Genomic DNA, 15615 nt, shown 5'->3' with positions numbered 1-15615 from the left:
ACCAAGATCTAAAGATTCTCCATCCCTGATTTAAGCTGTTAAAATTTCTAGCTCAGGGGCTTCCTAGGTGGCGCAGTGGTTAAGAATCTGCCTGCCAATGCAGGGGCCACGGGTTTGAGCCCTGCTCGGGGAAGATCCCACATGCCGAGGAGCAACTAAGCCCGTGCACCACAACTATTGAGCCTGCACTTTAGAGCCCGTGAGCCACAGCTATTGAGCCCACGTGCTGCAACTACTGAAGCCCACGCGCCTAGAGCCTGTGCTCCGCAACAAGAGAAGCCACAGCAATGAGGAGCCCGCGCACCACAACGAAGAGTGGCCCCTACTTACAGCAACTAAAGAAAGCCCACGCACAGCAAAAAAGACCCAACACAGCCAATAAAATAAATAAATGAATAAATTAATTTTAAAAAATTTCTAGCTCAGATTTTATTAAATTCCTCTCTGTCTGCATCAAGGCAGTTTTATCCTCAAAGTCTTCCTACTTTTTGCTTTATTCTTTTTATAAAATTATTTATTTATTTACTTATTTATTTATTTATTGGCTGTGTTGGGTCTTCGTTGCTGCGCACAGGGCTTTCTCCAGTTGCGGCAAGCTGGGGTTACTCTTCATTGTGGTGTGTGGGCTTCTCTTTGGGGTGGCTTCTCTTGTTGCAGAGCACAAGCTCTAGGCGCTCAGGCTTCAGTAGTTGTGGCACATGGGCTTAGTTGCTCCGTGGCATGTGGGATCTTCCCAGACCAGGGATCAAACCCGTGTCCCCTGCATTGCCAGGCGGATTTTCAACCACAGTGCCACCAGGGAAGCCCTTTCTTCTTTACTATTAGAAAACTCTAGATATGTTTCTTTTTATTTTTTGACCCTCTCTTCTATCTTATAAAGTTAAGAAAAGGGGGAAAGTTAAGAGAACCTTAGTGACTACTTAATCCCTGATTGGAAATCCTTTCATTATTACAGCTTATGATGTTTTGAAGGCCAGGTTTAGTGGTTCAGCTATGGCAAAGAAGTTCCTACAGTACCAGAAAAGACTTGGGATTGGATTTTAGACCTTTAGCTGAAGTCCAGAAATTATTTTTTCTCTGCTAGCAGTCTGATATGGGGAAATTTTCTGGGTTAAAAACTCTAAAGTTGGTTTATGATTTGTCTAAGAATTGATGAGTGGGTCTACAATGAAAGTCATCAGTTACTTAAAGCTCTCTAAGGGCAAGTACAAGGATTCCAATGAAATATTTCCAAATGAGAAATATGAAATAAGTTTCTTAAAAGATAAAATACGGTTTAAATAAAAGTGTCGTGAAGTAGTCTATATATCAGATTCTGTGCTTAAAATAGAATTGCCTTTTTTTTTTTTTTTTTTTTTTTGCCACATTGCATCTCTCACAGGATTTTAGTTCCCTGACCAGGGATTGAACTCAGGGTCTCAACATTGAAAGCACAGAATCCTAACCACTGGACCACCAGGGAATTCCCAGAATTGCCATTTTTGTACAAGAGCAAATCTTTGTTTCCCTAGAGCAAGATTTCTAGCAGCCACACTATTGACATTTTGAGCTGGATAATTCTTTGTTGTGGTGACCTGTCCTGTGTATTGTATTTAGCAGCTTCCCTGGCTTCTGTCCACTTAGAAGACAGTGGCAACCCCTTAGTTTTAACAACCAAAAATGTCTCCAGACATTACCAGATGTCCCCTGGGGTACAAAATCTCCCTATTGAGAACCATTTGCCCTACAGTAAAATCTGTAATTATTCCTTGGAAAATCATACAGAAAATTAATATTTCTTTCATCCCCTACTTTGTGATAAAATGAAGAAGGCATTCATTTCTACTTGCCAAATTGTTGGCTTAAATTTGTGCTGTTTTCTAAAGTTTTCCACACCTAATTTCTTGCCTATAAACCAGAGAACTTTGTAAATAGAATATGATTAATTTGTATCAAATGTTACTTTATATTGACTTAATTTCCCCCCTTAAATCCACAGCATAAAAAATCACATGGAAAAGACAAAGAAAACAGAGGCATACATCCATTGGAGAAGTCTAAAGTAGAAGAAACTACAGAGCAATCTGTTACGAAGAGCAGATTACCTCTACGAGCCCAGAACAATTTTTAGTTAACTTGAGGATTGGTAATTTTACTTTTTAAGAAAAATGAAAAATAAAACTTGTAACCCCGGAACTTGAGCCTTGTGTGTAGATTAAAAATGAGCAGAATATATCAAGGCAGGACTGTAAATTTCGTTGAATTTATTGCCTACCCATTTTTTCTATCGTTGCTATAGTTCACTGTATATTAAGTTGTTTCATTTGGGATTTGCATTGAGTAAATGTGTATTTCTAGCTTTTGATATAAAATAGCTCTTTTGTAACAAATGAAAGCTATTTTTCTTGTATATTACTAAATAGCAGATATATAGAAGCTGCAGTGTTCTTTTAGGCTTGAACTTACATAGGTAAATATCACCAACGCTTGGTCTCAGGGAGGACCATATCCTTTCTTTTCCTGCCGTGATTGAATTACGTTTATATTTGCTTGCCTCCTTCCCTAGTCTTTTTCATTCTGCCTTCTTAGCAAACTTTATCCCTTTTTATTTGTCACCAAACCATTTGTAGAGCTACAAAATGGTATTCATTATTATTATGAGATAGCCAGAATTTTACCTAGAAATCTTTTACACTTTTCTGTGGTTATCTCTAAAATCACTGTCAACAATAAACATAACTCTAAAAGTATCCCTTCCTTCAGTATTTTTGTTACCCCCTTGATGTGAAAGCATTTCATTCCTTTATGAGGCCCTAAGACATTAGCCTGCACAGAGTTCATAAAAAGCTATCTTCCCCAGAATATAGATTGCTGTTTATGGGAGAACTACCTAGAGTTCTGATTAATGGCTATGTGACCCCATTTTGAGTCCTGTATCTTGTGCAAAAGGTCAAAGTGATTTAAGCGCTTTTTGAAGCTATTAATTATGATTATAATTTATATTCTTTTGTTTAGCTGGTGAAACTTTTTGTTCTTTGTATATAATAAAATATGTGTATATATATTTTTCTGTATTGAAATCTTAACTCTTATTAGAAGGGCCCTGACAATTTCGATCTGGCAGCCAAATTTCTGGAGGTTGGGATGTTTCAGCATGAAGAACCAGAGCACTTAGAAGGAATACATAATACGTGTAAAGAATAAATTTTGTGCCCACATCAAGTTAAGTGTATACATTCAGAGTTTGATTTTGAAAAATTAGAAAATGTGCTACTTCAAAGAACTAATGGTCATATAATTTCTCTGCAAAAGCAAATGTCAACATTAGCTATGGATAATATCTAATAAAATAAGCTACCTTCAGTAAATCCATGATTAATAAATTTGATTTCTACATTGACTTGCTTGTCTCATCATTTCTTATTTGGAAATGGGTATGTTTACAGAGTTAGGCAAGTTGTATTAAAATTGCTAAAATAAACGTCTACACAGGTACCAGCAAGGAAGAAGGGCCTTGGTAAACATCCCAGCTTTCAGTTGCACTCGAAGGGGCTACGATTTACTGTAAGATTAACAAGAAACAGATTGGGCCTCACAGAGCCTGAAGTCCAGCTTTAAGTCATCTCATTTCCTAAGTTTTAAAGTTATCTAGGAATGCTAATGCAACTGGTTGAACTGCCTGACAGAAGCAAAAATAAATCTGGAGAATTTTAACATCCAGAGCCTTAAATTAGCTCTGTAAATTTTAATATACAATGTCAAGCACTCAAAAAATACCCTCAGCAAAAACAGAGTAGGTAGCTTCAAGGACCCATTCCTCCTCAGAGACAAAAACATTCAGAAACAATTCTGTCAGAACTTGGGAAGACAAAGGTTTACAGAACCAAGCACATGTTGAATCAAGAACAAAGTAACTTAAAAACTAGGAAAACTTTTTGGTGTTTTACTTGCCCTTGCTCCAGTCCCCTTCCCAGCTCTGTGGTGGTCTTGAAGACAGGCAGAAGCCCATGGTTCTCAGAGTGGGAGTCTGTTCCCTGAGCCTGAAGGAGTGGAGATCTTAATCTCAAAAAATTGTTTGTTGGAACCCATCTAAGCCAACCTGAAGGACTGAAGCAAGGCACTTCCCTTTGTTTCATCTAACTCAGTACTCAGGGTGGAAAAATGGCAGACATTTCTCAAAAATATTGTAAGGCAAACGAACAATCTGCTGCCATCTTTGGCAAAGGATAATGTTGAGGTAAATAAAGGAGTGCCTAGAGCCTGAGAGGAAAAAATGAGAGAATTTCCTAGGGAAATTAGGCTATTCAAAAACAACAGTGTATACTAGGGAACTGAGAAAGCCATCAGGCCAAATTGCATGCTTAGAAAAGACCTGAGAGACTTCCCTGGTGGCACAGTAGTAAAGAATCTGCCTGCCAGTGCAGGGGACACAAGTTCTATCCCTGGTCAGGGAAGATCCCACATGCCGCAGGGCAGCTAAGCCTGTGTGCCATGACTACTGAGGCCTGCACGCGTGGAGCCCGTGCTCTGCAACAAGAGAAGCCACCTCAAGAAGAAACCCTCACACTGCAGTGGCACTGCAAGAAGAGTAGCCTCTGCTTGCTGCAACTAGAGAAAGCCCGAGTGCAGCAACAAAGACCCAACACAGCCAATAAAATAAATTAATTAATTAAAAAATATAAAGGGAGTCTATTAAAGAAATAATTGAATCATAAAGGCATTAATATTGTAGGTAGAATTGACTAGCAGATAGTAAAATGTTCTTAAACACATTTAAATTAAAAATGTATACATTGTATGCCCATAAAACACAGCTGTTTACACTTTAAAAAATAACCTAGTATACAAAGAGACCAAAAACCAACAGAAAAGACAACAGAAACAGATTGTAGAAATTACAGCTAATCAAGTAGCCAAACAAGATCTTTTACTTATTTATTTTCGGCCGAACCAAGCGGCTTGCAGGATCTTAGTTCCCCGACCAGGGAGTCAACCCAGGCCATGGCAGTGAAAGCACTGAGTCTTAACCACGGAACTGCCAGGGAATTACCGAAATTCTTTAAATGTTTAATTTTATAGAATTCCCAAACAAAATGTGGAATTCCCAAACAAGATCTTTTAAAGTCAAACATTTAAAGAATTTTGGTAATTCCCTGGCAGTTCTGTGGTTAGGACTCGAGTGCTTTCACTGCCATGGCTGGGGTTCAATCCCTGGTTGGGGACCTAAGATCCTATAAGCAGCGTGGTGTGGTCAAAAAAAAAGAATTTAAAGACACAAAGAAATATTTTGGATGAAAATTTGAAATTATTTTAAAAAGAATCGGAAATTCTAGAACTAAAAAATACAATAAATTATGAATACAGGGAATGGGTTTAGTTGCTGAATAGACAGTTAAAAAGAGTGTTGGGCTTCCTAGGTGGCGCAGTGGTTGGGAATCCGCCTGCCAATGTAGAGGACATGAGTTCAATCCCTGCTCCAGGAAGATCCCACATGCTGCGGAGCAACTAAGCCCGTGCGCCAAAACAAACAAACAAACAAACAAAAAAGAGTGTTAAAAAGTGGATGATAAAAAAAAACAAAACAAAAAAGTGGATGATATGTTAGAAGAAAATTGTTACACTGAAGCACAGCAAGACAAAGGATGAGAAACATGCAAGAAACAGGATATGGTAAAGAGATCTAACATCCATATAATTAGTGCCTCATAAGGAAGAAGAGAGAATGGGACTGAAACCTGAGCAGGATAAATAAATATAAATCCTGAGCAGGATAAATGCAAAATCACACGTAGGTACACCATGGGCAAACTGCTAAAAGGATAAATGAAATAAGGAAGCAAAAATGATAGAGATAATTAAACTGCTGAAAACAAAATAACTGATGGCCATCACAGAGCTATATGCCTAACGAAAATATTTTTCAGGAATGATGGTGCATTAAAGGCACCTTATGTGTCTAAGAAATTAAAGTTGATTTTTGTCATCACCAAACTGGCCCTAAAGGAAATACTAAAGGGTGTTCTTTAAGCAAAAAGAAAATGAGACCAAATGGCATCTCAGAGATGTAGGAAAGAATAAAGAACAATGAAAAATATAATTGCATCAAAAAGGTAAATAATCACTATAAAACAATAACAATGCTTTATAGGGACTAAAATTCATATGGAATTAAAACCCTCAAGAATAGTACATAAGATGGGAGAAGGATGTGACTTCCCTGGTGGTCCAGTGGGTAAGACTCCATGGTCCCAATGCAGGGGGCCTGGGTTCTACCCCTGGAGTGGGGGAACTATATCCCAAATGCACGCTGCAACTATGAAGTTCGCATGTCGCAATGAAGATCCAGTGTGCCGCAACTAAGACCCAGCGCAGCCAAAATAAATAAATTAAAAAAAAAAGATGGAAGAAGATTAAGAGGAGCTAAAGGATTCAAAGATTCTTTGATTATCTGGGAGGTAGTAAAGGTTCTAATTAATATTAGACTTTGATAAGTAAAGTCTAAGTAAAGTATTTACTTGAAAAGAATATATTTTATCATTGGATGGATTTTTCTGTAAATGTCAGTTAGACCAAGTTGATTGATAAGGTTGTCAGGTCTTCTATGACCTTACTGATTTTTCTGTGTACTTGTTGTATTAATTAAAGTGTTGATGTCTTGAGAATTCCCTGGCCGTCCAGTGGTTAAAACTCCACACTTTCATTGCCGAGGGCCCACGTTTGATCCCTGGTTGGGGAAACTAAGATCCAGATGCCATGCAGTGTGGAAAAACAAAAGAAATTGAAGTCTGTGACTACAACTGTGAATTTTAATTTTTATTAATGTATGTTTTAAATGTTTTTTTAATTAATTAATTTACTTATTGGTTGCATTGGATCTTTATTGCTGCAAGTGGGCTTTCTCTACTTGTGGTGAGCAGGGGCTACTCTTCATTGTAGTGCACAGGCTTCTCATTGCGGTGGCTTCTCTTGCTGTGGAGCATGGGCTCTAGGTGCGCGGGCTTCAGTAGTTGCAGCAGGCGGGCTCAGTAGTTGTGGCACACGGGCTTAGTTGCCCTGTGGCATGTGGGACCTTCCTAGACCAGGGATCAAACCCACGCCCCTGCATTGGCAGGCAGATTCTTAACCGCTGCACCACTAGGGAAGTCCCAACTGTGAATTTTTTAATTCCTCTTTTTAGTTCTTTCCATTTCTAGCACCTGTGTTGTGCAGTACATACGTACTTAGAATTGTACTTCTTGATGACTCAACACCTTTATCAGTATTGTCCCTTTTTTCCTTGGTGACATTCCTTATTCCGATGCCCATTTTTATATTAGATACCCTAGCTTTATCTTTTTTTTAAATTTCCTTTTTAAAAGATTAATTAATTTTAAAATTGAGGTATCGTTGATTTATAACTTTAGCTTTCTCTTTTTTAGTGTTTACATGATACAGGCATACCTTGGAAAGCCTGTGGAATCAGTTCCAGACCACCACAACAAAGTGAATATAATAAAGCAGGTCACACAAATATTTCAGTTTTCCAGTGTATATGAAAGTTATGTTTAGGAACAGTTTCTCAGAGCTATCTGGGATGCTGTCTCCCAGGCTACAGTCCTCATTTTGCCCTAAATAAAACTTAACTCGTAACTCTCACATGTGCATTTTTTTTTAAGTCGACAGTTTTGGTGACCACGAATAAGCGACCCAGAGTGGATCTGTCTCCTTCGTCTGAACTCCACAAGGAACTGGAGTCTTGGTACCAGTAGAGGCCCCTTGTGCCCATCCACGTCCTCGGAGAGTCCAGGTGAATTTGGGGCTTCCCTGGTGGCGCAGTGGTTAAGAATCTGCCTACCGATGCAGGGGACATGGGTTCGAGCCCTGGCCCAGAAAGGTCCCACATGCTGCAGAGCAACTAAGCCTGTGCACCACAGCTACTGAGACCACGTGCCGCAACTAGAGCCTGTGCTCTGCAACAAGAGAAGCCACTACACTGAGAAGCCGATGCACTGCAGGGAAGAGTAGCCCCCGCTCTCTGCAACTACAAAAAGCCTGCACACAGCAATTGAAGACCCAGTGCAGCCAATAAACTAAATACATACATACATACATAAATTTTTTTTTAAAAGTTATGTTTACACTATAGACTGTAGTCAATTAAATGTGCAATAGCAGGGGTCTAAAAACAAGGTACAACCTTAATTTTAAAAAACTTCATTGCTAAAAAATGCTAATCATTATCTGGGCCTTCCTAATCTTTTTGCTGATGGAGGGTTTCACCTCAATGTTGCTGGCTGCTGCCTGATCAGGGTGGTCTTTGCTGAAGGCTGGGGTGGCCGTCGCAATTTCTTAAAATAAGACAACAACGACGTTTGCTGCATGTATTGACTCAGGAACGAGTTCTCTGTAGCCTGCGGTGCTGTTTGATAGCATATTAACCACAGCAGAACTTCTTTCAAAATTGAAGTCAATTCTCTTAAACATCTCCAACAGTAGGCTTAAAATATTTAGTAAATCATGTTGTAAACAGACATGCTGTCATCCAGGCTTTGTTGTTTCATTTGCAGAGCACGGGCAGAATTTAACATAATTCTTAAAAGCCCTAGGGGTTTTGGAATGGTAAAAGAGCATTGGCTTCACCAGCTGCATTAGCCCTTAACAAGAGAATCAGGCTGTCCTTTGAATCTTTGAAGTCAGGCGTTGACTTCTCCCTAGCTATGAAAGTCCTAGATGGCACCTTCTTCCAGGAGAAGGCTGTTTCATCTACATTGAATCTGCTTAGTGTAGCTACCTTCATTCATTACCTGAGCTCAGTCTTCTGGATAACTTGCAGTAGCTTCTGCATCAGCACTTGCTGTTTCACCTTGCATGTTTATGTTGTAGAGACAGCTTCCTTTCTTAAACCTCATGAACCAAACTCTGCTATCTTCAAACTTTTCTTCTGCAGCCTCCTTACCTCTCTCCACCTTCACAGAATTGAAGAGAATTAGGCCCTCGCTCTGGATGAGGTTTTGGCTGAAGGGAATGTTGTGGCTGGTTTGATCTTCTATCCAGATCACTAAAACTTTCTCCATATCGGCAATAAGGCTGTTTCTCTTTCTTATCACTTGTGTGTTCACTGGAGTAGCACTTTCAATTTCCTTCAAGAACTTTTACTTTGCATTCACAACTTGGCTAACCATTTGGTGCAAGAGCCCTAGCTTTTGGCCTCTCTCAGCTTTCAACATGCCTTCCTCACTAGGCTTAATCATTTCTAGCTTTTGACTTAAAGTGGGAGACAGGCAACTCTTCTATTCACTTGAAAACTCAGACACCATTGTAGGGTTATTAGCTGGCCTAACAATTTCAATATCGTTGTGTCTCACGGAAACAGGGAAGCCCAAGGAGAGGGAGAGAGATGGGAGAACGGCTGGTGGGTGGAGCAGTCAGAACACACACAACATTTATCAGTTAATTTCACTGTCTCACATGGGCATGTTTTGTGGCACTACAAAACAATTACAATAGCAACATCAAAGATCACTGATCATAGATCACCGTAACAAATATAACAATAATAATGAAAAAATTTAAAATATTGAGAGAATTACCAAAATTTGACAGCGACATGAAATGAGCAAATGCTGTTGGAAAAATGATGCCAATAGATTTGTTTGATGCGGGGTTAACCACAAACCTTTAATTTGTAAAAAAATGCAGTATCTGTGAAGTGTAATAAAACGAGGTATGCCTATATATATTTCTCCATTCTTTTCCTTTTAATTGTCTATCTCTTTTCTATTTGAAGTGTTTTTTATAGATTATAATTACGCTTTATCCAGTCTGACAATCTGTCTTTTAATTCATTTATTTGGACTACTTACATTTAATGCGATTATTGGGCTTAAATATATAATCTTGCTAGTTGTTTTCTATTTGTTCCCTCTGTTCTTTTTCTTCTTTTTTTTTTAGCAGTACAAATTAATTTTCTTTTCATTTCTTATCTTTTTTTAAGGTTTCTTTTTTTAAATTCAGGGATAGTTGATTTACAATGTTGTGTTAGTTTCAAGTGCACAGCAAAGTTATTCAGTTATACATCCATATATATATTTTTCAGATTCTTTTTCCTTACAGGTTATTACAAAATATTGAGCATAGTTCCCTGAGTTATGCAGTAGGTCCTTGTTTATTATCTATTTTATATACAGTAGTGTGTATATGTTAATCCCAAACTCCTAATTTATCCCTACCCCCTTTTCTCCTTTGGTAACCATAAGTGTGTTTTCTATGTCTGTGGGTCTATTTCTGTTTTGTATATAAGTTCATTTGTATCATTTATTTTTTTTAGATTCCACATATAAGTGATATCATATGATATTTGTCTTTCTCTGACTTACTTCACTTAGTATGTATGATAATCTCTAGGTCCATCCACGTTGCTGCAAATGGCATTATATCACTTTTTTTTAATGGCTGAGTAATATTCCATTGTATAAATATACCACATCTTCTTTATTCATTCATCTGTTGATAGATACTTAGGTTGCTTCCATGTTCTGGCTATTGTAGATAGTGCTGCAATGAATACTGGGTGCATGTATCTTTTCAAATTATGGTTTTCTCTGGATATATGCCCAGGAGTGGGATTGCAGGATCATACGGTAACTCTATATTTAGTCTTTAAAGGAACCTGCATACTGTTCTCCACAGTCACTGTACCAATTTACATTCCCACCAACAGTGTAGGAAGGCTCCTTTTTCTCCACATCCTCTCTGGCATTTATTATTTGTAGACTTTTTGATGATGGCCATTCTGACCACTGTGAGGTGGTACTTCATGTGGTTTGAATTTGCATTTCTTTAATAATTATGTTCTTTCTTTCTTTTTCTCTTTTTCTCCCTCCTTTAGAATTAATTGAATGTTTTTTATGAATCCATTTTATCTTCATTAAAAATTTTGTTTAGGAACTTCCCTCATGGTCCAGCAGTCAAGACTCCGAGCTCCCAATGCAGGGGGCCCAGGTTCGATCCCTGGTCAGGGAACTAGATCCCACTTGCTGCAGCTAAAGACCCTGCACAGCCAAATAAAATTTTTGCTTCATTTTTGTCGGAAGGCTTACAATATATATATTGAATTAATCACAGTCTGCCTTCAAAAAAATTATACTGAGTCATATATAGCTTCAGAACGCAACAACAGCACACTTCTAATTATTCTCTCTCATCTTTTCTTGTGGTTTTCATTTTAGTTTCATATTTGCAATAAAAACACAATACATTGCTACTGTACTTCTTTTTGAAAGATAATGATCTTTTGGAGAGATTAAACATAAGAGAAAAAAATCTATTTATTTTTATTTTAACCATTTCCAGAGATCTTCATTTATTTTTGTAGACCTAGTTCTTTGTGTATGATACCAGATTCTCTAATATACTCCTCCTGCTTGTCGAACTTCCTTTAATATTTCTTACAGTGCAGGACTTCTGGTAATGAATCCTGTCTCTTTTGTTTTCTAAAAAATTCTTTATTTTGTCTTCATTTTTGAAAGATATTTTATTGGGTGTAGAATCCTGGGTTGACAGTTATTTTCCTTCAGTGCTTGAATAATGTCCTTTGGTTTGCACAGTTTGTAATAAGAAGCCTGGTGTGTAATTCTTATCTTTGTTTTTCTGCATTTAATGTCTTCTTTCTCTGGCTGCCTTCAAATTTTCCTCTTTAATTTTGATTTTCAGTAGTTGGATTAAGGTGGGAGCTAGGTTGCCAGAGGGCTTTTCTCAATGTTCCTACTCCACTCTCCCTCCACCCTCAACTTTCAGCCTTCCCTGTGTGCCTGAACTGGGGAAGGATCTCTGAGCACACTTGTGCCTTTCTGCCACGGGAAGGCTGCTGTTCCCTTCCCTCATTCTTGGATCTTGCTGCCCTGGAGGTGGGGATTGGGGAGGGTTTTCTGCTGTCCAGGTCTAGCTCCAGTCCTAGCAGACCCTGTGTCTGGTGTCTTGAGAGATTTGGGCTTTCTTGGTGATCTGTCCCTCCCTGGGATAGCCAAACTCCACCAGTAATTTTGGCAAGTTCTTTGCAGGAGAGTTTCCTGCTCCTCCCCTAGAAGTAGAGGGGTTTTGTTTGTTTTTTTACCTTGATCTCAGTCACAGTGGTGCCACAAGTTTTGCTGCCCTTCTCTCTCTGGCTTTGGTCTGTAAGGAAGAAGGGTCTGGGCAGATCTTCATGCACTTTTTTGTAGCGGTGGCTGCTCCGTTGTCCAAGCGTGCATCACGAATGGAGGCTTTCGCTGGTCTCCTGCCTCTCAAGCATCTGGTAAAGTCTGTGAAGCACCTGCCAGTGGGTGCAAATTCCCATTGTGTGCAGCTTCTAGGGTTTCTATACTTTCATGCTAGCTCACATCAAACCTTTGGCAATTTGTTAAATATTTTAGCTGAATTCTTCTTAGCTGCTTGCATGGTATCTGGTGTCTCCTCAGATTGCTTGGCTGTCCTAAGACAGCTCTCTGACTGATTCAGAGAAATTATGACTGTGTAGTTTGTCCAGTTTTTTTCTTGTTAGAGTGGCAACAAAGGTCTTTTCAGCTTTCTACATCCTAGGTGGGTGCAGAATCAGTGCAGTTTCCTGTTAACATTTTCTAATTTGTTAGAAAAATAGTGGGACTAATTTCAAGAGAGGTTTCCTTTTCAAATGTGTGTCCACTTTGTTCCCATTTCACTCTTTTTAAACAAAATTGTTATATATTTACTTATTTTCTCCTGGACCCTTACCAGCCAAGTGTTTCTCAGTCTTTATGGTCGCCTCCCATGCCTTCAAAGATACTTCCCCAATGTGTACTTGAAAACACCTAAGCATATAAGAACTTGATCTGATATCCTGTTAGGTTTAAACTAATCTCCATATTGAAAAGCTTTTGTTTTGAAGGAAACTGAAAATCTTGCTGCTGTACCTTGGGTGGCAAATAATCTGCTGGAGCAAGTGGCTTAGGTTGAACAGAACCATCAGTGGCAGATCTCACTGTACTTTTTCCCCCGAAGAGGAAGAGGAAGAAGAGAAACTGGTAAAAACCACTTTGTAAATATTTTATTAAAAGTATTATTTTAAATGGCTGTTAACTTGCTCACTGAATTATAGATCATTTAATTGGTTGGATAACAGAATTAGAAGAGCAAAACCAAAATCAAGTTACACTTTTAGAATCACTCTGATTTTTCTTTTTATCAATGGGACTAGACCATGAATTGATGAACATAATAATCTTTACTTGACGTTTCTATAAAAATAAACAGTAGGCTTATTTTCTATCCTTTGTGTGAAAATGTGCCTTTGACTTATTTAAAATACAATATTGGATAATTAAAATATAATCAAAACACTTTTCATATATGGAATTTGAAATAACCTAGTGCAGTTATTATAATTTTTAAAATAAAAGGTGGTAGAAATCTAACTTATTTAGAGCATGGTGCTAACTGGTTAATAATTTTGTATCTACTGTATCCATGTATGTATGTACTTATGTACCCAATCATAATAGACAATATATACTCGCTTATACATTTAGATTTAATAAAGGGACTTCCCTGGCGATCCAGTGGTTAAGACTCCACACTTCCACTGCAGGGGGCACAGGTTAGATTCCTAGCTGGGGAACTAAGATCCTGCCTATTCCACAGAATGGCCAAAAAACAAACAAACAAAAAAAACAAAAACAAAAAAACCCTTTGCTTTCCTTTTTTTTTTTTTTTTTTTGTGTGGAGACTTCCTGTTTTTCACTTTAATGTCCTAGAATACCCAGGAATGGGTGCATACCCAGGGAATAAAGTGATAGGGATGGGCTTCTTATTTAAAACATAGTACTTGCACCTGTTACAATTGCTTAACTAATAGCATGGCTTTATGGCAGCCCAGAAAGATCTTGTTCAAGAATCATGCCTGAGATTAAATCCTTGCTTTGCTGTTTATTAGCTCTGTGCCTCTGGGCAAGTTGTTTAACTTCTCCGGGCCTGTTTCCTCATCTATAAAACGGAGTTGTTACCTATCTGCTGGATTATAAAAAGGGAGCAAAAGTTTCTTGGGTTTCCAGCCTTAGAGGGATAATAGGGTGGAAAATAATGAGCCGACAGTCATTTTGTGGCTGCTCTTCCATCAGCTCCAAGGCTGGGACTCCATGCGTAACATCCTCCTGCTCTACTTCCACAATCAGTGCTCCTGAAGGCCACAAAAGAGAAAGGCCTCACGAACCGTGGCTCAGTGCCATGAGCCACCAAGTTTAGGAGCTTCTGCCACCACAGCCTCTGCTCCAGGGACTGCTGCTCTTGTCCGTATTCCTGGTCCTCATTCCCTCTGAGACTTCTTAAATATACTGCTCCATCCAGATGTTCACCTTCTCATTCAGAAAAACAGAATGGCTCGCTCTTCCTAGAAACCCAGATGTACTCAGTGTTGGGCTTTCAGCGTATATAATCCTGCTCTCTCCTAGAAGTGCTGTGGTGATGCTCAGTGACCCACATTTGATGATGCCATCTTGATGCCAGGGACAGTGCTGGGTGCTGGTGGAACACAGGGATGACTGTCCTCACAGCTTCTGGTCTTCAGGAACCATTAGTTCTCTCCAGTCTTGGGGACTATACACTATTAAGTTCAGTCCCCCAAAGCAACCTGGGCTCTTTCCCTCTTTTCCGCTGCTCCCACTTCAACCATCAATCCCTCTTCTCTCTGCTTCCCTCTTCCCCATCTCAACATGGCTCTGCTCTCTGGCTGGAGGTACTAATAATCAAGATCATGAACTCAGAAGCAGAAACAAATCAGAACTATCTTTTTCCTAAACTAGCAAAGGTTTAGGAAATGTACAGTCCTGCTCCTATTATCAATTTTATTTTTCTTCAACATAAGCCATGCAAATAGTATTTTGCATAATTTATGAGGTTAAAAAATCACACAACCAAAAATTGTTTGCCCTTCAACTTGGGAGAAGGAAAGATGGGCTAAGCTAAGTTCTTTATACCTTATTGCTTGCCTCCAGGCAAAATTTATTTTACTTTCAAACAGAAGGAAGTTGAGAACTTATTGGGTCTGGTATGGCGCTAAAAATTTTAAAGGCAGTGGTACATTTAATCCTCACAACTGTATGATACAGGTGTGATTATTAGCTTTTTTTTTTTAAGGCTAAAATAAAAAAACATAGGCTGAGAAAAAGTAAATGCCTTGCCAAGGTCATAGTGCTAGGAAATGTGAGAGAAAGATCCATGCTTTTAACCAGTGAGTAATACTACCTTTCATATCTATGGATATATACAAACAGCACACAAAAAGCCCAGATGCTAAGCAAAGAAAAGGGAAGAAGATTAGAATGTTGTCCACGTGATATCTGGTTCACTGCTACACTAATAACTGTAATAACTGCAGAATCTTGAGTATTAGCTTCATTGACGTTTCCAGCTCTTGAATCTTCATGCAGTGTGTTCATTTTAATTAGTTCACTAAAACAACAGCAATCAGGTAGTCTAGAGTTTGTTTTCAAGACCTTCATTCACCCATACTAGTATAACAAAGCTCCTTGAGGGCAGGGACCTTGTCTCATTAATCTTTATATCCCCCACAGTATAGTAGACCTCAAGTTCATTTCTCATTGAAAAACCTCTCTGTAACGAAAGATCCCCAAATCCAGATGATGCACA

The 15615-nt window shown here is 38.7% G+C and overlaps 1 protein-coding gene across 2 annotated transcripts in view; it reads left to right on the top strand.

Annotated features, from left to right (window-relative positions):
* The window catches only part of KIF11 (kinesin family member 11), a 40181-nt gene extending 36813 nt beyond the window's left edge, over window positions 1–3368 (top strand). For both annotated transcript variants that reach the window (XM_057737337.1, XM_057737339.1), the window contains exon 22: window positions 1979–3368. In XM_057737337.1, coding sequence (XP_057593320.1) covers window positions 1979–2110 — 132 coding nt within the window. In that variant the 3' untranslated portion in view covers window positions 2111–3368. The remainder of the gene's footprint in view (window positions 1–1978) is intronic.
* Window positions 3369–15615: the final 12247 nt, after the last annotated feature.

The sequence above is a fragment of the Hippopotamus amphibius genome, chromosome 5 (assembly GCF_030028045.1).
Source record: "Hippopotamus amphibius kiboko isolate mHipAmp2 chromosome 5, mHipAmp2.hap2, whole genome shotgun sequence".
In the NCBI taxonomy this organism is placed as follows: Eukaryota; Metazoa; Chordata; class Mammalia; order Artiodactyla; family Hippopotamidae; genus Hippopotamus; species Hippopotamus amphibius.
The sequence above is the reverse complement of the archived record's forward strand: the minus strand, read 5'-3'. Positions and strand labels throughout refer to the sequence as shown.